We start from the raw sequence: 22,774 nt of genomic DNA, 5'->3' as shown, positions 1-22,774 counted from the left end.
TTTAACTTTTTGTGATTTTGACTTTGATGGAATATGTCCTGGTACCAGCATTATAATGATCCGTTTGCTTTTTAAAAGTCACAGCCAGGGCAACTCAAAAGAATTTACAAGTAAAAACAGGTTTATATTCAGTAACTGTTATGTAATTTTGTGGATCAACCCGCCACAAATGCGAATAACAATGTCCTCCATTTAATCGAGCGACACAATGTTGCGCGTTTGCTGGTTGTTCCCTGTTAGGTGATGCAGCAGCTGACCTCGAATTCTTGCGAACCAACTTGTTTCGTTTCATTCCACTCACTCTTCACGCACGGTCATTAGCATGGCAAGATATTGGATACCTGATGTCGATAACATATTTTTTCGGGTATAGTTTGGCTGTCGTCCAGTAGCGTTAATCTGCGCAAGTGTTTTTAACGAAGTTGTCATTCCAGACTAGCAACTAGGATTTTGTTGTTGTCCTTTGAAGAACGCAAAGAAAACTCGAGAGAAATATTTGGTGGCAGCAATGCAAAGAATTGGCCGGGTAATGCTTGCAATGACTATGCGCTTTTCCAAGATGTTATATACCGGCGTGTACTAGCAGATTTTGCGTGAGGATGTGTCGCTATGCATATAAATCCGTCGGAATGCTGTGTCCTTCGTGGGGTTTTCGTTTGGCTATTATCTTGTCGAAATAAAACGTCGACTACCCGAGAAAAGGACGAATATTTATGGTCGTTATTTTCAATTTTATACAATGCTGAGAATAAGAATTGTGTAACGCTGGGAACGCCCTTCGATTGACTTGCTTTAAAGGTTCAAGAAGCTTTTCGAAAGATTTTTTAATATCTCTTTTATCATTGAAATTCCAGTTTTTTTTGTCTTTCTTCGACTTTGTTTTAAAAAACAAATTTATTGTTCACATCTCAACAATATAAATGGAAAACGGGTTCGTGGACCGCGGTCAACGGGTTTTTATTATCATTTATTTTTATTGTTTTTTTTTTCTTTTCTTTTTATTTGTTGTCTCGATGGTCATCATCAGTCCGCTCTTCTCTGATTCTTCAGTCGCTCGTGGACTGTCCACCACAGCGATCTCTCCCGAAAATCATCAACACTTTTATTTTCCCGTTTTTAAAAAATAAGTAGTTTTAATTATTGGCTATTTCTTCTCATTGGTTAATATTTGAATTTGACATATCAGTGGCGAGTAAAATTCTTTTAAACAAAATGCGCTTCCTGGACATTTTGACCCTGTTTTTATTGGCCAATTTTAGCGATGGACAAAGGATTGGATCGCTCATGAGGCCTGTTCATTACGATCTGGCATTCCTGCCAATCATTAGCGGAGGCGCTCCTCGTTTGTGCGGTCACGTTTTCATCGATTTAGAGCCGACTACAACCACTAATTTAGTGACGTTGCACGGAGCCGATATTACCATCATCGACGTCAGTGTGGAACAGGTTTTTCTAGTCGGCAAATTTAATTCCAGCAACAACAACAAGGATCGTTTCCTTCAGCTGGAGGATCTCTGTTTCTCCGGATTGTTTGAGCTGGTTAACGAAGCCCACACAGTCATCCAAGAGGAGCCCGAGAAGCAGCAGCTCAACATCATTCTCAAGGAGACTTTGATCAAGGGAAAGAGATACCGCTTGGGTTTGTTTTATTTCGCCAAGGTGAACGATGACAGCAGGGGATTTTTCCGTGCCAACTACCGAAACGACCATACATCTTGCTGCATACAAGGGTATACATACAAATAAAGCTCATTTGTTTCTCTGTCCTTTATTTCATTTTATTGACGTTAAATTGTGTAATTTGACTTGATCATTTCAGCTGGTTCGGCGGCACGCAAATGGAGCCGAGCAGTGCACGCAAAGTTCTACCTTGTTTCGACGAGCCAGAATTCAAAACGACGTACAACATCAGTATCGGCCACGACAAGGCCATGACTGCTCTTTCCAACATGCCCGAAACGGACACTCGTCCCATGTAAGTCCCGTCAAATTTCTCATGTGCCAAAATGAACGCAGGAATTCCTCGATAGAAAAATGGTGTCCCCTTGTAAAAGGTGAACAGAGCATAAAAGGTTTAACGATACACATTCTATCGTTTTGGATCGTATTATACTAACAAGGGAAAACACGCGTGACTGGAGATGGACGAGCTTTTCCCGGTCGCCTCCCATGCCCACCTATTTGCTGGCCCTGTTCGTAACCGACTACGAAAAAGTGGAGAGGATTTACAAAGTCTGCAACAACCGGACCGTCAAGATGCGCTTCTGGGGCCGGCCGAATCAGCTACCGCATCTCAAACAATCGATAGATGTCGTTCCGGACATGTTGCACTACATGGAAAAATACGTAGGCCAGCCGTTCACCTTACCCAAAATCGATTTCATCGCCGCTCCGACTCAACTGGATTTCGAAGCCATGGAGAACTGGGGTCTCATCCTCTTTCGGTAGATTTGCATATAATGAAAATTAAGTCCAAAAATAAATTTTTGCGATTTCATTGATTGTCAGTGAGAACCGACTGTTCTTTAAGGAAGGAATCGATAGTGAAGGTGATCGATTTCAAGTTGTTCAAACGATGGCCCACGAATTGGCCCATCAATTCTTTGGCAACTTGGTGACTTGCGACTGGTGGTCGGACATAGCTTTCTACGAAGGCATGTGCGGAATATTCGAGATCGAGCTGACAAAACACGTAATTAAATGAATGAATGAAGAAAATTAATTTATTCAGGTTAATTATTTTATTTTATTAGGCCATGCCAAATTTGACATTTCGTGCTGAAATGTCCCAAGTCTCGGCCATTCGATCCGCCATGAAAATTGAAGAGCACATCCAGGCGGCGTCTGTTATTCGAGAGGTGGAGAAGATTGAAGACACGGAAATGATGTTTGATCCCATTACCTATAATAAAGGTAACACCAAATTCCCATTTAACTGTGAGACATTATCACTATGCTTTATTCCAAAAGGAAGCGGTTTGCTGCTTATGTTGCGCAACTTTGTTGGACACGACCATTTCAGGAATGCAGTCGTCACTTTTATGGAACGCTAGTTGGTGGCCATTTCTACTATTTTTCAAAAAATCAGGAATTCATTAACCTAACGTGATTTAATAATTTTTTTTAAAGTCAATTCCAGAGTGTCAACAGTCAGAAATTCATGGAGATTTTGGACGAAGAAGTCCATCGTAACCGGGAATTCGGCCGTGGGATGAACGTTACAAAAATTATGAATTCCTGGACGACCCAGGACGCTTATCCGATTGTTCGTTGTACTCGAATGAGCGACGGACGTCGGATCCGATTGTCTCAGTTACCCCATCCAGTCCTCCGAAACATCACAACGGATGAACATGCCAATCGCTTGTGGTGGATCCCCATCTCTATGACAGATGCCAGCCGGCCGGATTTCAGTCAACAAGGAAATTATCCAAGAGTCTGGCTCACCCCGGAGCGTCCTACATTGGAAATTCCTTATTTCCCTCCGGCGTCCAGACATCACGGCCAGGAGACCGGCGAAGAGGAAAACACCTGGATTCTCCTCAACGGTGAATTTTCCGGCTACACCCGCGTCTTGTACGACGACCGAAACTGGAGGCTAATCTCCCGCCAATTGGTGCTCAATCACACGGTCATCCCGCAAGTGACTCGAGCTCAATTGATTGACGACGCTTTCACGCTGGCCCTTGCCGAACTGATGGACTACCAAGTGGTTTTGGAACTCATCGAGTATTTGACGATGGTCAACGACGAGTTCGTCCGCTCTACCGCCCAGTTCCATTTGCGATGGATGAAGGAGCGAACCCGACAAAACGGATCGCTAGCGGAACTTTTCGACGTGAGTCAATTCATTTCATTATTAATTAATTTTGATTCATTATACCTCTCGTTACACAGGATTACATGGAGAAATTGAAATTCGAAAGGATGGACATTGAGGAATCAAATGAAAATAACAATTTGATTCGATCTGGTGGGTTCGACCCTTTCGACTCAGCTGGTTGTCTGCAGTGGAGTGAAGGTGTTTGTGTAGATAAAATATTCCGGCTCTTCCAGGCTCAGATGGATGACAACATCAGCCCAGAGGGGAAAAGGTTTGTATCTTTTGAATGTTTCATCCCCCCAATAACTATAGGTCGATTTTTTATTATTTCAAAAACTTGTGCTGTCATAAAAAGGGTGATGACGGAGAATTTGGAACGGAATTGGTGTCTAGTAATGCGTTACGGAGGCAAAGACGAATGGAAATGGGCTTGGCGGATGAGTCTCAACGACGTCTGGGCATCTCAGCGGAGCAAAATCTTGTCGGCCATGAGTTGCAGCCAAGATCATGGCCGATTGAAGCAGCTCCTCTCGCGTGTTTTCCACCCAACAATCCAACAGGCTTCACGCGATTCCTTGGTCATGATTGAAAAAATGGCTGACAATCCGCTAGCCCGCCCCATGGTTTTGAATTTCATCAAGACAAACTGGGAGAGACTTGGACGACAGTACGAACCAGTTTTTTCCAAGTCCGTCGGGGAATGCGTCAATTATTAATATTATCTTTTTCTATCAACAGTTTTAAGCGATCTGGCGATAATTTGAAGCTACTCACATCGGCCTCCAAATACCTGAGCACACCGGAAGAATTGAACGAGGTGTGTGTGTGTCTATCGGATTGATTGGGACGATTGAATAGTTATAACGGTTCTTTTTAATTTGATTTACTTTACTTTAAACAATTTTAGATGTCTCAGTTTGTAGCCGACCTTGAAAAAAGAGATAAGAAACTTGACCGCTCCGTCACGGCTGGCATTCTGGACGACATTCGTGCCAACATTCGTTGGGCTGAAAAGCACTCGGAACAGGTCTATTCGGTTCTGGAAGCTCGGAGAGTCACTGGGCGTACGAAGAAAATCGGTCCACTGAAGCGTGAATGAACCCTCATCAGCATCTCTGTCTTATCTGATTCGTTCCGTTTGTTATTTCAAAACTTATTGATGGCGCTTGGGGTGACTCATTGGGGAGATCGACAGGAAAAACTTATCGTCTTGCGTATCGTATTTAATTTGATTTTTATTTGCCAAATGTCTGAAACGATTTCATATCCGAATAAAATTAGATGTACAAGAGCTTCGAAGAGATTTCGCCTGAATGACTTTGGCACAAATTGATTATTTTACCTTGAGCGGTAATAATTCAATATCTAAATTCAGTAGCTCCTGTTCTTTTATGACGTAATTACATGGATATTAAGTAAGCTATGATTGAAACAGAAAAGGGTAACACGCCACGCCAGCGGTCAACTTGTAAGTATCGATAAACCTGTAAAAAAACCTGTTTTTTAAATTTAAAAAAGAAATAATAAGAAAAATAAAGGAATAAAAATTTATGGCTTGTGCCATCGGGGATTTTCCGACGCATAACGGCATAACCAAAAGAAAGACAGAAGAAAAGTCAAAGTCGAGATAATATGGTTGACATGAGAGGCGAACACTTGTACAGTTTACAAAAATGGAATAAGGTAGAAAATTTAGCATAAGATTTTGCTCACAGGTAAGAAGGAAATCTCTTATGATATGCGGTACCCTGATGAGACCAGTTTTGGCCGACAAGAAAATTATTTAAATTGATAAAATAAAAAAATAAATCAGTTAACACCAACGACCATAGGAAAAACCTATATTCAACTTTTAAATATGCTGTTAAACCCCAAGTGCTTCTCCATCAACGAAATCAATAAAGTGCGCGTAGAAGGCGTCTACTTCCGAGATCGATGCATCTCATTACAAATAGACATTGAGAAGTTATTGATAGTCCTCACATCTTTTTTTGTCGTCCCACGATTGTACAGGTTTATTCATACTATCGGTGAAGCGGCTTTGTTTCTAACAACTGAGAATAGGCTGCATTGATCTATTGATCACAGCGCCTCCATTCAATCATTCATCTTGCTTGCGTCAATACTCAATTGTGGATTAGGGGCCATAAAAGACGAGGGCATCCGGAGATCGACATCCATCGACCACCCGGACTGAAATCCAAACTATTCTGCGTGCTTCACCAACAAACAGTGTATCTTCTATCGTCTTTTTTCAAAATCTTTTCAGTCAAGTGTCCACACTCGTGCGACGGCACACATATTCACATTGCCTCCAGGCCAAAAAATTAATTTCTGGCATTTGGGTTCAACAAATATTTTTAGACGGCAGGATGTGTAAGAAAAGTGAGACTTTAAATTAATTGTCGCTTATTATACGATTGCGTGAAATATATGTACACTCACTTCCATAAATAACTTTACAGGCCAAAGCGCGAAACAACGCACCTGTGTTGGCCACAGTGGTGTACAGTCTTTGTTGTTTGTAATCGAGAGGGAAGGGTTAGATTTTTCTCAATGAAAGAAAAGAGAATTTTGGTTAAAGCCAACATTGGAGCGTTGTTTCGCGCTTTGGCCTGTAAAGTTATTTATGGAAGTGAGTGTACATGTCATTTTGGATAATTCGTTTCAGACTCGATGGCGGGTGGATCCGCCGTTTATCCGGACGAAATGGATAAAGGCGCAACGTCGAATCACATCAGCATCGGCCGGATGCTCATTATGTGGCGACGCTCCGTCTACAAAGTCGTCTACAAGGAACTAATCGCATTTCTTTTCACGTTCGGCACAATTAGTGCCATCTACCGTTATGCCCTCGACGAAAATCAGAAAAAGTAAGTCACTTTAACATATTTGATTGGCAATTTTATTTTTTTTAAATCAACTTTTATGACAAAATCGAACAAAATTCAACTTCGATTGCTAATGTAATTCTCATACATCAATCACAGGTATTTCGAGGAATCAAAAGCCTTTTTCCAGTCTTACATCGATCATTTGTCGGTGCCGTTTCTTCTCGGGTTTTACGTAACTACCGTGGCTGGTCGGTGGTGGGCGCAATACCTTACAATCCCATGGCCGGACAAGTAATACAGCATACCCAAAGATTAAATTTGATTTCTTCTATAAACTAAATATTGGAATGTGTTTGTTGGTATTTTTTTTTTTACTGCCATATGCTCAAGACTGATGTTAACTATTCAAATTTACATCCCTGGTGATGGAGAGGAAGTTCGAGTATTACGACAGGGACTCGTCCGTCGAGCGCTTTTAATGCTGATCCTTTTGTTGCGTTCCATCTCTTCCGCAGTGCGTCGCCGCTATCCGAATTTTCAGAGCCTCGTCAAAGAAGGTCTGTGGATTGGATGATTACATCTTCATCATTTATTATTTATATTTATCAATCAGGGATTATGACTCGAAAGGAGAAACAGTGCTACGAGTCTGTAATTCCAGTCGTCAACTTATTTTGGGTACCTGCAACTTGGTTCGTTTCAGCTCTTAATGAAGCTGTTAGCGCTGGTACCTTAAAAAATGAATATGGAGCTAAACTCATCATGGAGGTTTGATACATAAAGGAATTTCTAGACTGCTCGTTGAAGCATTTTACAAGCAATTATCCTTTAGAACGTTAAAAAATAAATTGTTTGAAACAATCCAGGAATTTCTAGAATTTCGCGCTAATTGCGGAGCTCTTTGGAGCTACAACTGGGTCAGCATTCCTATGATCTACACCCAAGTAAATCCAATACAAATAATTTTGAAAATGGTTTTATCTTATTACCTAATTAATGAATTCAAATTTTAAGGTTTGCACGTTGTCGACTTATTCTTATTTCATCGCCTGTCTGATGGCCCGCCAGTACACGGGCCCTAGTCTTCAATCGTTGGAAGACATTGACATTGTCCTGCCTCTTGGAACAATCATGGAACTTATTTGCTACGTTGGTCTCTTAAAAGTGGCCGAACAGATTAAAAACCCTTTTGGAGACGCTGACGAGGATTTTGATCTCAACTTTCTCATCACTCGACATCTCAGAGTTTGTTATCTCCATTTTTTAAATTGAATCAGTTTTCGTCCTTCTAATTAAAATTTACCACAACAGACGGTTCATCTTGGACTTGGTGACGTAGGTGATATTCGATTGCCTTTGATAGAGCCTACCGATTCAAGCACAGTTCATTCAACGGACGATTCACTCATGCTAATGCCAGGCCAACTGATGCATGATCATCCACAATCTACTTCGACCACTTTTAATAATCGCTGAAAACGGCGATTTCATACAAACACACCATCACAACCAAATCAAAAACATGACCTTATTCGGATAAAACTATATCGATTGTTTGTCAAGTTAGAAAATGGACACACAGCAATATAATATAAAGCAGCGCTTGTATGAGAAACCTGACAAACAACTTATTGTCAGCTTTGCACCTCCTTGCAAAAATAACATGTTACGATTTAATTCAACAGAGGACATAAATGTATCATATTATTTGAACCGCTATTAGATTTTATTACTCCCAGGACACATCTAACAACATGTTGTACGCGTTTAGTTGTTTGATTCAACTGTTGTATTTGTGAAGTTGGCTGTGTAGTGCGCAGCAACCTGACCATGTATGATCGATGATACGATCCATAATTTATTCTACAAGTTCAGTGTCGTTATTTGTTTGATGAAAGTCAACTGTTTCTAGAGTAAGATTCTATATATCGACAGGAAATATTTCTTATCTTGTTTTTATTTTCTGGGATTAAAGCGTACCATTCGATGATTGCACCACCGACTCAGGCGGGATCCAGGCAACATCAGGTCACATAGGTTTGTATCCAACACGGTACGCGAGCACGGGAAAAGCTATTGATACACGGTCCATCTTTTATGCGGCAATCATGAGCAACGTCAGCCTCACTGTTGCCAAGCGTGTTCATCAGTTTCACGTACAGCGATAGACATGCGAATAAGGTAGAAAGGATCTCCGCATCGATCTGGATATTGATTATACCCTTTTCATTTAATAATGTACAATTGCATCAACATTGAATTATGGAAGAGAGCCTGTCATAAAATGAGAGATTGCATATATAAACGATCTGTTCGGAGTTGGACAACAACCAAAACTTCTTTCTATACGAAGCAAACAGTGCGTCAACTGTACATGCTCTGTCGCCTATATTACACAACTTGTTCAGTCATTGTTTATATCCGACGAACGTTACCAGCCAACAATTTTCTTTCGGCTACTCACGAAGATACACAGCCTGCCAGTTCGTCCAAGACCCACCAAAATACTTCCTTTGAAACACAGAGTAGGATGCGTCTGAAAAGTGAGATTATACAAAGTCCTGTTGCTTATATACTAATAATTATTCCTTTCACGCACTGCGATTGAGAGTATACGTCGTCATTGTTAACTCGTTGCAGGTTCGATGGCGGCTGCTGGACCCCAAGTTTATTCGGATGAAATGGATAAAGGCGCAACGTCGAATCACATCAGTATCGGCCGGATGCTCTTTAGATGGCGACGCTCCGTCTACAAAGTCGTCTATATAAGGAACTTGTAACCTTTCTTCTCTTATTCGGCATTATTAGCGCTATCTACCGTTACGTTCTCAACGAAAATCAGAAAAAGTTAATAAAAAAAAAACAGAAGTTCGCGTTCTATAGTTCAAAGTTAATAATTTCTGTACGCATATTTATTCGCAGGTATTTCGTAGATTCGAAAGCATTTTTCCAGTCTTACATCGACCATCTGTCGGGGCCGTTTCTCCTTGGTTTTGACGTAACTACCGTTGCTGGTCGGTGGTGGGCGCAGTATCTTACGATTCCATGGCCAGACAAGTATAGAATGATGACAGATTTCTTTCCATTTTAATAAGTAAATGGAAAATCAGTTATCATTCGATTTGTACTCTGGCATATGCGGAAGACTGATGCTTACCATTCAAATTTACATCCCTGGCGATGGAGAGGAAGTTTGAAAGTTAAGACATGGACTTGTCCGCCGGGCGCTTTTAATGCTTATCCTCTTGTTGCGTTCCATCTCGCCGGTCGTACGTCGTCGCTATCCAAATTTTCAGAGCCTCGTCGAAGAAGGTTTGTGAATTTATTTATCCACCGGAAATTCAAGATTTTTTTTGGTTCCTTTAAAATAAAAACAAAAATTAAATACCTTCTTATTTTTCATTGGTAAAAGGAGTCATGACTCAAAAGAAGAAAGAGAATATTTACGAGTCTGTAATTCCAGTCGTCAATTTATTTTGGGTACCTGCAAAACTTGGTTCGTTTCGGCGCTCAATAAAGCTGTCAGTGCTGGCATCTTAAAGAATGAATCCGGGGTTAAACTCATCATGGAGGTTTGATTTTTCTACACAAACCTTGTCTAACTGGAAAATTTTAAACTGACAAGCCTATGATTCGAATTTTAATTTGAAAAAATGTAGGAATTTCTAGAATTTCGCGCTAATTGCGGAGCTCTTTGGAGCTACAACTGGGTCAGCATTCCTATGATCTACACCCAAGTAAATTGAAAACAGATTATTTTAAAAATTGTTTTCGACTCATTTCCTAAGCTGAATTCAAATATAAGGTTTGCACGTTATCGACTTATTCTTATTTCATCGCCTGTCTGATGGCCCGCCAGTACACGGGCCCTAGTCTTCAGTCGTTGGAGGATATTGACATTGTCCTGCCTGTTGGTACAATCATGGAACTCATTTGCTACGTTGGCCTCTTAAAAGTGGCCGAACAGATCAAGAACCCTTTTTGAGACGCTGATGAGGATTTTGATCTCAACTTTCTCATCACCCGACATCTCAGAGTTCGTTATCCCACATTCCTTTTTTTAATCAAAACAATTTTCACATTTTTAATTGAAATGTTTTCTAACAGACGGTCCATTTAGGACTCAATTACGTTGCTGATATTTGTCCGCCTTTGATAGAGGCCAAGAGTTCAGAAACTTGCAAAACCCATTCAACAGACGATTCGTTACTTTTATTGCCAGGTCAACTGCAAGATGACTCCCAATCTGCTGAGACCCATACCAATCACTGATGAACACTATTTACAAACAATAACAGAACCATTAAATCAACACCAATATTTAAAAAAAAATTACCTCTTGGACATAATAAACTTTTCAACATGTCAAATCTTTGCATAATTAATCGCTACGAAATTGCTCTACAATAGACCGCAATGCGAATTTCACGATTTTATACTGATGACTTTCAAGTGAGAGTTACAAAAATAATTGACAATAATCCCAGCTAGCTATATGACGATCAGGCATTTAAAAACTTGCTGTTGTACCAAGCGATCTCGTAGCCTCGAGGACCAGACACGCCCAACAGTTTAAAATTCCCAGCGAACCAAGGATTCAACTTGGAATCGAAGCGGATCATTCCCCGCTCTTCGATGGAGCGTATGATGCGCACGCGATCCCTCATCCTAGTCAGGGAATCCTCGGTGGACAGGTGGATCTCGACGGCTAGCTGCCGGACCTTGTCCAGCATTCCCGATTCGATGATCTGAGGAATAACGGCCCACTCGTCGTACTCGATGTCCATCTTGAGATAGTCGATGACGTGCTCACCGTGTCGCTTCTTCAGCATCCGGTAGATGGAGGCGAGCGAGCGGAAGTGCCATCCTTTCTTGCTGGTCGAGTCGCGACTGTTGAGTCCGAGCTTGAAGAAATGGACGGCCGGACTGCGGTCGTGATCGTCGGCTTTCATCGAAGGATCGAAAGCGTAGACTTGACAGCCGTAGCGTTCCATCTGGTCGTCGAAGGACCACTCGTTGTTGATGCCGAAGGAGTAGACGAGACAGTCGCCAGCCGGCGGTGCCACTTGAGCTGGAATGAGACAAACGGCTTTCTGTCCGTCCAGTCCGGCCGGCTTGCGCTTGACATGGCCGCCGAAATCGTGGGCCAGACTGCAAGACGTGCGATTGGCAAACAGGAAGTAGCTCATCATCTGCTCCGCCGTCATTTCGTCCACATTGACGGTCCGCCAATCATCGACGACGTCGGGGGATTTCGGACACGGCCGGCCGACAACCGTGTCGACAGCGGCTCGTATTCCCACATATTGTAAACAAAAGAAAATCGAAGCCACGATGAGTAAGATGAGGAAAACCAGTGCACTACGTCTGCTCGTAAAGGGTTCCAGCGACATTCGGCTGGCTGTAGCTGCTGGACACCACCAAATAACAATAATTCTGACACTGTAAAAGAAACGCCTCTTATTATTACACAAGCTGCTAACACGCTCTGCACGAGACTAAATTCTAGACTGAAATGGGAGGCTGCTGTTTTTTGGTGACCCTTTTATAGTTGCCGGCGTTATCGTTTTTCTAAAAGCTGACTGCCATGAAGATTCTATTTGCGTACTATACACTGTGGCTCCGGCTATCGTCTTGCGGTTTTTGGAATACACAAGAGCAACGCCCACTTCCCACTGATGCATCCGACTGATAGCGAACACGTACTGTAACAGAGGCCAGTCTAAACCTCAGGTCCATAGTGCACAGATGGTCTGATGCTTTTGTTTGTTATAATAAACATAAGAGTAGTAACTTTTTGCCATATTTTCAAGTTCCTTTCACGCCTGAAGAAAAAAGGAACGAAACAAACACTTGGATTTTTAAGTGCGTGATATTATAGGATAAGGACAAAAGATATAGAGGATGAAATAAACGAAGAACGGAAGAAGTAAGGAAGGAAATATAAATCGAGCAAATGATCAACTCCTTTTTCAAGCCCCAACGGCAGTCAAAACAATTCAAACATACAAAAAAGAATAAAAAGGGAAATTAGAAACTGTTATATATAGCGCGTGTGTGTGCTGGTGTCTGGTGTATACAGTACAAAGCGGGTACAAAGGTTCTAAGCAGCAGAAATGTAATTTATGTGTGTGGTATTTCTGTTTTCTTTCCTCTTTTTTTTGAGTTTCTTAGTTTGGTTATAATGTATGTGTAACGTATGTTTTCAAATGTAATGAGACCCATCTTAGTGGTCGGTGTAAATTCAAACTTAGTCACGTCTACCATCTGCTGTTTCGGGTTCAAAATATCTTTTTAAAAAAGTAAGGTCTTTAAAATTGCGTACCATCGCGCTGGGCTTGGCGCTGGGTGCCTTTCACAATATCGACAACCAATTTAGTCCAGTCTGAGGGAGGCCGGAATATTCATAGCGTTATGTGATTTTCAGAGTAATTGAATAATTTTCTTATCATCTTGCCTATCTTGACCGATTCATTGGAATAACGGTTCTTCAGACTATCACGTGCCAAAATTAAACCATTCGAGCGCCAAATTTTGATTAGGAACCATTGGCGTTTCATACGCCTTCTTAGCTCAGTGGTAGAGCGTTGGTCTCGTATAACAGTTATAAGAATAACTACAATGTAGTAATCCAAAGGCCGAGAGTTCAATCCTCTCAGGAGGCAAATTTTGAAATCCAAATGACAACCCACTACTGCTATAAAAATATAGAAATAGAGAGAGTCTTATAAAAATCGAGATTGGTCATAAAAATGTCAAAATATTCAAAATGGTTTGACACAGAACAATAAATTCAATAAAAGTTCGTACTTAAAATTGCGGAAAAAATTTTATTAGTTGTAGTTTACAAATATGTACACATAATAAGAAAGAGTGATATTTTTAAAAAAATTAAATAAGCTTTTCTATGAAAATAAAATATACAATAAATCATTTTATTGTAAAACGGATGATAAAAGTGGCGATCGGCGGCTTTAACCTCGGTGTAGTCAAGGATTCTCTTCATCAGAGACTTTTCTGCCTGAAATAAAAAAAAAAAAAATTACATTAGAACCAAATAACTTAAATAGTGCGAAATGTTGCAATCAAACGAAATAAAACATGTTATTTATTTAGTCTTATTACCTTGCTTTCAGCGATAAATTTAGTTTAGGTAACACTTGTGTCCCTTCATAGGTACGTGGCAATTTCGGCATTCGTGCACTTTTCTAGCTCTTTTGGGTGTCGAATTCTCTTCTCTTTCATTGGTAGTTGACGTGAGCTTTCTCTTGCCGCTTCGTTTAGGTGTAGTTCGCATCGATGGCGTATTATTTCCATTCGGAGCGACCCAGTCGGGATCTATAATCAATTTTGTTTGGTTATGCATAATTGGCAAACAGTCGGTTCAGATATTTCAACTTACCAGAAGATTCATCACCATCGACTCTTTGGGCTAACCGAGAAAGATTTTCTCGATTGGATGCCGTCCGCGAGCCTACGAGTGGTTCCTCAGCAACGTCATCTACAGGAGTAGCAGCAGTAGCACCGGAATTCTTGTAGGGACAGGTGTGTCCGCTCTTAATTTGATGGCACAGTTTGCATCTGTACCGAGCCCGCGACCTGTCGCTGCTTGGCGAGACGGTGAAGCTACTGGCTGAAGCGTTAATTTGAATCTCTAGAAGATGTAAAAATATGCTACCTTTATATCATAATGAAATGAAAAAATTCAAATGTTTAAAGGGAAACTAACCAATCGATTCCGCATCGTCAATAATAACAACTTCCGGAATTGTTGGGTTCGGTACGAGGGTCGGAGGACGAGGTACGATAATTTGGGTTTCTACAAGAAAAGAAATATCATCTTTTGACAAAATGCAAAATTATCTTGTTCAATGTTTTCTTATAAAAATGAATTACTAACCACTAAGTTCCGCTGGATTTTCTGCGGCCTCGTTTTCTATTACTGGGATTGGTTCCGTGGCCGTCTGATTAGCTACATTACACACAAAACGAATTCATTAATCGAGGATATTTAAATACATTTTAATTGAAAAGGCCAGATTATAATACCTTCAGCGTCTTCAACGTATAGAAGCATATCATTATCTTCCTGTTGCTTGTCAGAAGAACCGATGAAAAATCCCATCTGAAAAATTAATAAAACAATTAGTTTCCACAAATCACAACTGAACGTTTAAAAAATTACAAAACAAAATCATTGAAATTCATTAAATTTACCTTTTCTTTGGAACCTGTGATCTGTGATTTTATTCGGAACTGACAGAGTGATGCTACTTCCAGCAGAACTCGATGGCGACTAAATTTACCAGAGCCAAACATCGGCTATTTGTACCGTTCGTCTTTTTGAACTCGTTTTGACCGTTGCTCATGCTGGGTCATCTCAAGAACGTGTTAAGTGGAAATTACGCGAGCGTACCTAGGCAAAGCGAAAGATTATGTTTTAATCTTACACACGTGTCTATGCTGTCCAGTTATCAATGGTCAACTACGTGACGTCACACGTGTGAGTCGGGAATGAGCACGAGTAATACCGGAAGATGAGCAAGCGCCAGCATTTCCTTGTTTTCTAATAACCACCAATCAAAGCTTATTCCGCTCTTGCCTAGTCACAACACAAATCCGTAGACGATAATAAAAAACGGAGAATCTTTCGTCTACATGAAATGTGTATTGGTAGATTTCCGGCTTTATTGTGTGATGGTCAACTTTGAGAAGAGAACAGTGGGAAACTAGATGTGCATATAATGGTTGATTATAACCCCGAATAACAATATCAAAGTCTTGGCGTTATATTGGCATCTTGATCCAGTGCAGCTGTCGTCTGCATGACACAATTGAAAATGGCCGGTAACGCTGGGCTTTGGAGGAATGCGGTAGGATGCATTGAAAGAAGCGAGCCAATAGACGGAAAAGATCATCGACTGTATATTCGGATTGTGACTGAAACCTTATGCTGTTCTTGCAAAAGCTGGAAGACGTATGGGGACGGTGCTTCCAGCATCCAGATGAGACCGCCGATTGACCGATGCATCCGATAAATCCAAACCTTGAAAATGTTTTCACTTGCAATACAAGTTAACAGACGTCTGCAATCAAAGTTGAAATTCTGGTGATTCTAGATAAAATTCCATTTCTTAATATTGGCACATGAAATGAAGCAAGAGTCGGTTCTTCACGGAAAGTCGCAAGATGCAATAAAAAAAAACGATGCCAAATAGTCACATAACCACTAATCAACAAGTATCCGGTGATAAGTGATAACCTACGACGAAACAAGTAGGGCTAATCGTCGAACGACGTGCCACTACAATATGAAAAGCAATACAAACTAACAAAGCGATATCTTTCAACGGTGCGCGCCAATTTTTTGAATCTTTCTTCAAGTTGAATAAAGTCTAGTCATACTAATCGGTCTCCACCTCCTCCATCAAAACCAGACGGAGTCTATCACCTTGAAAAACTAATTAAGGAAAATAGCTAGAGGTGATTTATGGATTCGATGAGAGGAGATAAAAGCTCAACGTAACGTACTGGTTAGTACGCAGATCACATTCTGTCATTCCCGGCACAACTAGTCTCATCCAGCTGTTATTCAAAATGAAGGTATTAAAATAATGTTAAATATTACTCTTTTAAATTTATTAGCTTTTAATATTTTTATTAATGTCTTAGTCTGTCATTGTGAGCCTGTCATTGTTGTGCTTGTTGGTCGGCGTTTCGGAGGCGTGGTTCCTCAATCTCAAGTCCGGCAAGTCTGACAAAGCAGCTAAAGTAACGTCAGCACCGAATTCACGAAAAATCATTCTGGTAGCCAAGAAGGTCTACGTTCCGATGTACGCGTCTGACGACACGGCCTCAGCAGTTGCCGACCGACTTCTGCCCATTTCTCCCGCACTGACATTTTCTGATGGAACTCTGATGGATGGACGCCAACAGCCAATGGCCGTCGACTATTCCAGCTCGATGTATCTTCAACCACCTCCAGTTGCATCATACGCCATGTACGCTCCCGCTTCGGCTAACGTGGCCGCCACTTACGCAGCTCCTGTCCAGATCCCTGCTGTTGTTGCTGACCAGGGTGTTTTACCCCAACAATATGCCGTTTACCCCGCTGGAAACGGAGCTGCTGGCCCGCAATACTTTCAATACGCTGGTGCTCAGCAGATGTCTGATGGGGTAAAATTTGACACAATTCACTTTTTTCAAGTTGTCACATCACTTTCATATTATCCGTTTTTGCATAGACTTGGGTGATGCAATACTCCGGAGCTGGAGATGCGGTTGCTGAAGGTGCGCCTTACCCGCCATCAGGAAACGACAAAGAGACGGTTGCCGATGGATCTGCAGTTCCGGTTCCAACTGAAGCGTATGCAAATGCTTGACTGAAGTGATCACATTGGTTTTATCTGTAACTTAACCTTATTTTATTAACCATAATTGACATGCTGGACAAAATTGTTGACTGTAAATAATAACCGGAGAATAGTGACACAATAAAGTATTTTTACCAAACTTGCGCAGTATTCGTATTTTTTAGTATTGCAAATGTCACATTGAAATCTTTCTCAATATTTTTTGACCGATAAAAAAGAACCATAACAGAAATCAAACCAAAATCGGAAATACCCTTTCGAAGTTTCGAATACCTGGTTAACGCAGGTAACTGGCAATATAATCATGCATCAACAAGTAACAGCAACAGATGGCGAAGCAAACGCTTTTCGCTGGCCTCGCAGCAAGCGATTCAATTGTTTTTTTTTTGTTTTTGAGTTCACAGTTTCACACACGAAACAAAAGTCAAAACAAACTGTTGCATAAATTCATGTGAGATAATTCATTTTTTTTTATCTTGATAAGTCGACAGCTTAAATCAACTTATTATCGTTCTGTTCCGAGCTGATGTAACTTATTCATACGCTGCTCTCTCTAGGTATGAGAAATATGCACGTTTAATTATAAATTTGTACAGTCACGTTCGAACATCTAAGAATTACATCGATGGCAGCAAAACATTTCATGTGCAGAATACCTTCTTGCCTGTCCAGTGCAATATCCACCCCTCTTAAATCACTTAAACCATTTTATCACCTTCAACAATTTGTATCAATTAATAGACTGGTTTCTACTGCATGTTCTGTTGGGGTTCAAGAAAATACTAACCGTTTGGTTGTTAATTGGAAAGACAAGTTGACTGATGAATATCCCCTAGTTTGGCTGCGAGATAATTGCCAATGCCCAGCATGTTTCGATCAGTCATCTCAATCCAGAACAATAAATTTTTCACATTTTCAAGTTAATCAAAAGTTTAAGCATGTGGTAAGTTTGAAATCATATTATTATTTTTTCAAATGTGTTAAATCTTTGATGATTATCTTATAACTTCAGGCTACAACCAAGGATGCAGTAGAGGTTCAATGGGAAGATGGTCATAAAAGTGCATACAACTTGGAATGGCTAAAGCAAAGGAGTTTCAACCAAAAAGATCAGCAAGGTTGGCTAGATGCCAATAAAGCACCTTACAGTACTTGGGGGGCAAGTTTTTTCAAGAACATCCCCATGTTGGACTTTAATGCTGTTATTAAGGTAAAATAATAATTCAGTTTTTATTATTCTCTGCCATACCAAAATAGTAGATATCCCTCTAAACCCGCCTAATTAAAATGCAGGATGACAATACTCTCCTAGACTGGCTTCACACACTAGATGTGTGGGGTGTCTGCCTTTTTAAAAATGTCCCCCACAGTCTGGGGCAAGTTGGAATCCTGGCCAAGAGAGTCGGATTCATTAAGAAAACTCACTATGGGTAAATGATTTGTCATGGGTATTATTTATTTGTGTTCCACTCTAATTGGATTTGTGTTAAAATTTTCTTCTTTATCCACATCAGTGAGGAATTCAGTGTTCTAGCGAAAGCTAATGCCACTAATGTCGCTTACACCCAAGGATATTTACAGCTTCATACTGATTTGCCGTATTATGAATACAAACCAGGGGTAAATTCACAGTTAATTTTCGAATTTAGTAATTAAGATTAACGTAAATTTTTTTTTCTGGAAGATTAACTTGTTACACTGCTACATCCAATATAAAGGAAATGGGGGAGACAGTCTTCTGACGGATGGATTTAAAATTGCTGAATGGCTTCGAGAAAACGATCCTGAAACCTACAAATGTTTGACGGAAACTCGGGTGACGTGGACAGACATTGGTCAGGAAAATGGCAACAAATTCCACAAAATTCACCATTCTCCTGTTATTTGGTAATAATGTTAAACCGCTTTTACAATTTGAACCAAACGTTGGTTAACAAAATAATTTGTTTTTCCTTAGTGAGTCAAGCGACGGGACCATCAGACGCATTAATTACAGCCAACCTCAACGAGATTCCCATATGGCTGTCCCCATCGATCAGGTTGAGAACTGGTACCGGGCTTTGAAAAAATTTTATGATATGGCGCTTGATCCAGAGTACCTAGTCACATTCAAATTGCAACCAGGTAATATCCCATCTAATCAAATACGATATTTAGGTTTTTTTTTTAAATATTGAAGAATAACGTTCTTTGCAGGAGAAATGGTAACGTTTGATAATTTAAGAATACTACACGGCCGGACAGCTTTTGGCCAACACCTTCAAGGTGAACGTCACGTCCAGGGAGCTTATGTTGACTGGGATGAAGCCCGTTCTAGAATTCGTGTGTTGAAAGCCAACAAGGAAGCAATGCGGGTAAAGGTTTTATCATGAAGTCAAATATAGAACCTGGGATATTATAATGCATTTAATGTAGTGATAATTATAACAAATATAAAATGTCTGCCAGTGAATAAATGAGTGGAATTAGGTTGAATAAATTTATTTGTACGGCTGCCTTAGGTCTGAACATCATTCCATACTAAGATTGTTTTTCTATCAAACATCAGACAATAGTTTAGTTGAAATTATCCTTTATGATGCCATTTGAAATCAATGATAGCAGCAAAAATTTACAAAATCTCTTTGATCAGTTCGTTTTTGACGGGATTTTCGGGGGAAATAATTATGATAATATTTGTAATAGCGTCACGAGTCTTCCACCTATTTGAATTAACTTGGTATTTATCAAACAGGGATCATGTTGGACGAACACTTGGCTATTTTTCTTTATAAGTTTTCTTTGAATATAATATGCTAGGCAATGTCTGGCTTTCCGTCAAAAAAAGAAAGGATTTTCAAACCCATTTAGGTATTTATAGTTAAACAACGACACACAGTAAACCGTGTGCCATCTTTTTTTATAAACGTATTATAACAGTGCCACAGACACAACAAGACATAACCGCAGAATATGAATGCTATGAATTCTTGATCTCCAGTCTAAGGCTTATTCGATCTTGAAGTTTCATATGCGTACATGCTCTGTATCCGTTTGGGCCTACCCAAATAAAATCTTTCTACATTTTATGATATGTAAAAAAAAAACTACGTATAGGCCAGTGTCCCAGTGACATAACAAAATTGCGTAAGAATAAGATAAAAACAGTTCTCGTTCCTGTCAGTCAAATGACTATACAATATAACTTATTGCGTAGGTTTATTAAAGTCGGTTAGCTTATTTGTTTCTACTGCCTCCCATTTTGATAACAATTGCAGGATTATGGCAGTTAATCAAAGTGCGGGCGGTTCGATCGAGCCAAAGTTCAAACATGTATGGGTTCCACTTATCAACGTCTCGAAATTATAATGACGTACTAACGAAACGGGCACACATATCCGCCACCCACTCGTTGAAATACGAAGGACGGTTCATTCACACTCAACATTTTAAAGTGAAAAACGGAAACAAAACGATAGGTACGAGTGGAGCTAGAGGATAGCAAATTCAAAAGACGCGATCGCCTCCTACATGTCGTCCAAGTCTTTCAACAATTAAGCACAACGAATTAATGATGAACTCTGCAGCTTCGGAGCTTTGGTATCATTGATTTAGATATTTAATTGGAGCAGAATCCCTGATTGCTCTGATACGAAGATAACTACTAGTCAAATTCCAACCTGTTAAAAAAAATGTCCAAGACTCTTTGCTAGAGTGCAGAGTGGTATAATAGATAAGCCCATTAACAACTATTTCTATAAACAATAATCAGAAAGCATGGGCTATTTTCACGCTTTGATTAATTTAAAGTCAGGTGCTGTCCATTTGTTCTTCCATTAACAAAGCAACCGGGCGACATTTGCCCAACAGTGTGTTATGTATATACATACTGGAAAAGAAGCATTGCTCCATTTTTTAACACGGAAGAGCTGCGTCTCAAAGGCCAGCATTTGGACATGCGAGTCCGGCGCGACGATTCTTACGGGCGTGGGCGGAGTGGAAAGGTGTAGATCCAATCACGGTCGACACTTTGCTATTATTTATACACGGGCTTATATACTCTCTGCGAGTCTTATTCCCTATATGATTGCTCTTGAATGTTAATAGAGTCGTTTCGTACTTTGGTACGTGGGTAGTGCGGGCGAGTGCGGGTGATGCGGTCCATCAATATTTCTATAGCTGTTTCTCGTTACGACCGGTTAGAACTTGTCAGAATGGGCATTCATTGCGTGTAATCCGAGAGAGTCGGAGGGAGGAAGTTGAATGATCTAAACTGCTATTGCTGAGGAACGTATACATACTCCCCAGTCGACATTCTTAGCCGATTTATTATTGACTGCGCTTCGAGATGGCTGTGACGTCACTGGTGCCGAGAAGCGCTCGGAGCATGTGAGATTGGCGGTAATATTTAACGCAATAACCTTTAAAAAAAATGAATCGGCTTGATTTAGACGAGACATGCCTTGAAATTAAATTCAGAGATCAAATCGAATTCATTAAATTTTCGCGGAGAAAGAAAATGTGATCAAAAAATGACAGACCCACTATAGTGCCTGAGGTGAATTCCTGGATAAATGCAATGTCAATAACCTTGTGCATTTCTATTTTTCTTTTTGTGTTTCTTTTTTATTTTTCTAAAGCGACCTTGGGAATTTACTTAAATGACAGGACAATAGACCGTATTTGAATGGGCGTATCCCGATGTGAAATGACAGCTGATCAGTATCAGTAGCGCACTTGAACTCTGCGTCTGTTTCACTTGTTTCTCACAAATAGCTGAAAGTGAATAATTCTACAGCAATCGTCTATTACAAAACAGGATAGAAACATGTCCATCAAAGTGGAAGAAATGCGTCGTGGACTCTTTCGGGTCACGTGGACGATGAAGAGTTTAGGACACGACGACGTCACGCTTCAGAAGGGCGTCTTCCACCTGACCAATTCGCCTCCGCAACACTTGACTTATATCGTTTACTCGCGATCCAGGAAGCCGTCGCTCATCGATTACGCCGACGTCTGCATCATGCTCAGGCGGAAATTAACTGGAAAGCTGCCGGAGAAAGAGGCCGATCTCCAACTGGCCGCCCAAGTCAAAGTGCCGGACGGCGCCGGTGACTCGATCCTGTCGCCGGAACAGAAGCCGCTCTTCGTCTGGATCGAAAACGAAGTGCTGGGCAAGAAGCCCATGCTGAACCTGGAAGATGCCTGGCAGATTTTCGTGCCCGTCACCAACTACAACGAGCCCAAAGTCGTCGTGTGGATGGATTTCGGGACCAACAGCGTCGGCCAGTCGCGGATGATTAACGATTTCGCCGACCTCTTCCTCAATCAAACCAGTTGCGACGTGCATTTCCGGCTCCAGGGCGTGGTCATGGGCGCCCACGTCGTGATTCTGACGGCCCGCAGCTCCGTATTCGCCGCCATGTTCAAATGCGACATGGAAGAGTCGAAAACTAGAAAAGTCGTCATCGAAGATATCGAGCCGGAAGTCTTCCGCCAGCTGCTCCACTACCTCTACACGGGCACCTGCCCGCTGCTGGAGATGAAATCCATCACGCGCGATCTCTACGTGGCGGCCGACAAGTACGACGTCGAGACGCTCAAGAAGGAGTGCGTCGACATTTTGCTGGCCCAGCTGGACGTGAGCAATTCGATCGCCACGCTCGTCTGGTCTCATTTGCATTCGATCACGACCCTGTTTGACGCGTCGCTCAAGTGCATCGCCCTCAACGGGCCGACCGTTTGCTTCCTGCCCGAGTGGAAGG

The 22,774-nt window shown here is 41.0% G+C and overlaps 6 protein-coding genes and 1 non-coding gene across 7 annotated transcripts; 5 read left to right on the top strand and 2 right to left on the bottom strand.

Annotated features, from left to right (window-relative positions):
* Nucleotides 1–1,025: 1,025 nt before the first annotated feature.
* On the top strand, nt 1,026–5,115 carry LOC124315133 (aminopeptidase N-like). The gene is made up of 11 exons (XM_046780579.1): nt 1,026–1,730; nt 1,820–1,975; nt 2,121–2,444; nt 2,509–2,692; nt 2,754–2,913; nt 2,971–3,052; nt 3,130–3,838; nt 3,898–4,094; nt 4,179–4,490; nt 4,562–4,640; nt 4,731–5,115. The coding sequence occupies exons 1-11, from the start codon at nt 1,213–1,215 to the stop codon at nt 4,920–4,922; spliced, it is 2,913 nt and encodes a 970-aa protein (XP_046636535.1). The 5' UTR covers nt 1,026–1,212; the 3' UTR covers nt 4,923–5,115.
* A 994-nt stretch (nt 5,116–6,109) lies between these two features.
* On the top strand, nt 6,110–8,501 carry LOC124315388 (bestrophin-2-like). Its single transcript, XM_046781039.1, has 8 exons — nt 6,110–6,208; nt 6,495–6,696; nt 6,814–6,948; nt 7,048–7,214; nt 7,271–7,425; nt 7,524–7,601; nt 7,672–7,902; nt 7,969–8,501. Exons 1-8 carry the CDS (start codon nt 6,196–6,198, stop codon nt 8,131–8,133), a joined length of 1,146 nt encoding a protein of 381 aa, XP_046636995.1. The 5' UTR covers nt 6,110–6,195; the 3' UTR covers nt 8,134–8,501.
* A 2,353-nt stretch (nt 8,502–10,854) lies between these two features.
* LOC124315504 lies at nt 10,855–12,191 on the bottom strand. Its single transcript, XM_046781226.1, has one exon. It carries the CDS (start codon nt 12,048–12,050, stop codon nt 11,160–11,162), a length of 891 nt encoding a protein of 296 aa, XP_046637182.1. The 5' UTR covers nt 12,051–12,191; the 3' UTR covers nt 10,855–11,159.
* Nucleotides 12,192–13,219: 1,028 nt separating this feature from the next.
* Nucleotides 13,220–13,322, top strand: Trnat-cgu. The gene is made up of 2 exons: nt 13,220–13,255; nt 13,287–13,322. It is a non-coding gene; the product is annotated as a tRNA-Thr (tRNA).
* A 145-nt stretch (nt 13,323–13,467) lies between these two features.
* LOC124315545 lies at nt 13,468–15,102 on the bottom strand. Its single transcript, XM_046781294.1, has 7 exons — nt 14,875–15,102; nt 14,707–14,782; nt 14,558–14,629; nt 14,387–14,476; nt 14,060–14,311; nt 13,783–13,995; nt 13,468–13,678 (listed from the first exon to the last, which is right to left on the bottom strand). Exons 1-6 carry the CDS (start codon nt 14,974–14,976, stop codon nt 13,802–13,804), a joined length of 786 nt encoding a protein of 261 aa, XP_046637250.1. The 5' UTR covers nt 14,977–15,102; the 3' UTR covers nt 13,468–13,678; nt 13,783–13,801.
* A 991-nt stretch (nt 15,103–16,093) lies between these two features.
* LOC124315593 lies at nt 16,094–17,169 on the top strand. Its single transcript, XM_046781366.1, has 3 exons — nt 16,094–16,260; nt 16,330–16,833; nt 16,902–17,169. Exons 1-3 carry the CDS (start codon nt 16,255–16,257, stop codon nt 17,037–17,039), a joined length of 648 nt encoding a protein of 215 aa, XP_046637322.1. The 5' UTR covers nt 16,094–16,254; the 3' UTR covers nt 17,040–17,169.
* A 249-nt stretch (nt 17,170–17,418) lies between these two features.
* On the top strand, nt 17,419–19,543 carry LOC124315341 (gamma-butyrobetaine dioxygenase-like). Its single transcript, XM_046780968.1, has 7 exons — nt 17,419–17,973; nt 18,043–18,240; nt 18,324–18,460; nt 18,545–18,650; nt 18,715–18,917; nt 18,988–19,154; nt 19,227–19,543. Exons 1-7 carry the CDS (start codon nt 17,656–17,658, stop codon nt 19,400–19,402), a joined length of 1,305 nt encoding a protein of 434 aa, XP_046636924.1. The 5' UTR covers nt 17,419–17,655; the 3' UTR covers nt 19,403–19,543.
* The last annotated feature ends 3,231 nt before the right edge of the window (nt 19,544–22,774 follow it).

This window comes from Daphnia pulicaria, chromosome 11, assembly GCF_021234035.1.
Source record: "Daphnia pulicaria isolate SC F1-1A chromosome 11, SC_F0-13Bv2, whole genome shotgun sequence".
NCBI classification, from domain to species: Eukaryota; Metazoa; Arthropoda; class Branchiopoda; order Diplostraca; family Daphniidae; genus Daphnia; species Daphnia pulicaria.
Note: the sequence above shows the minus strand (reverse complement) of the source record. Positions and strands in the feature narration are given on the sequence as shown.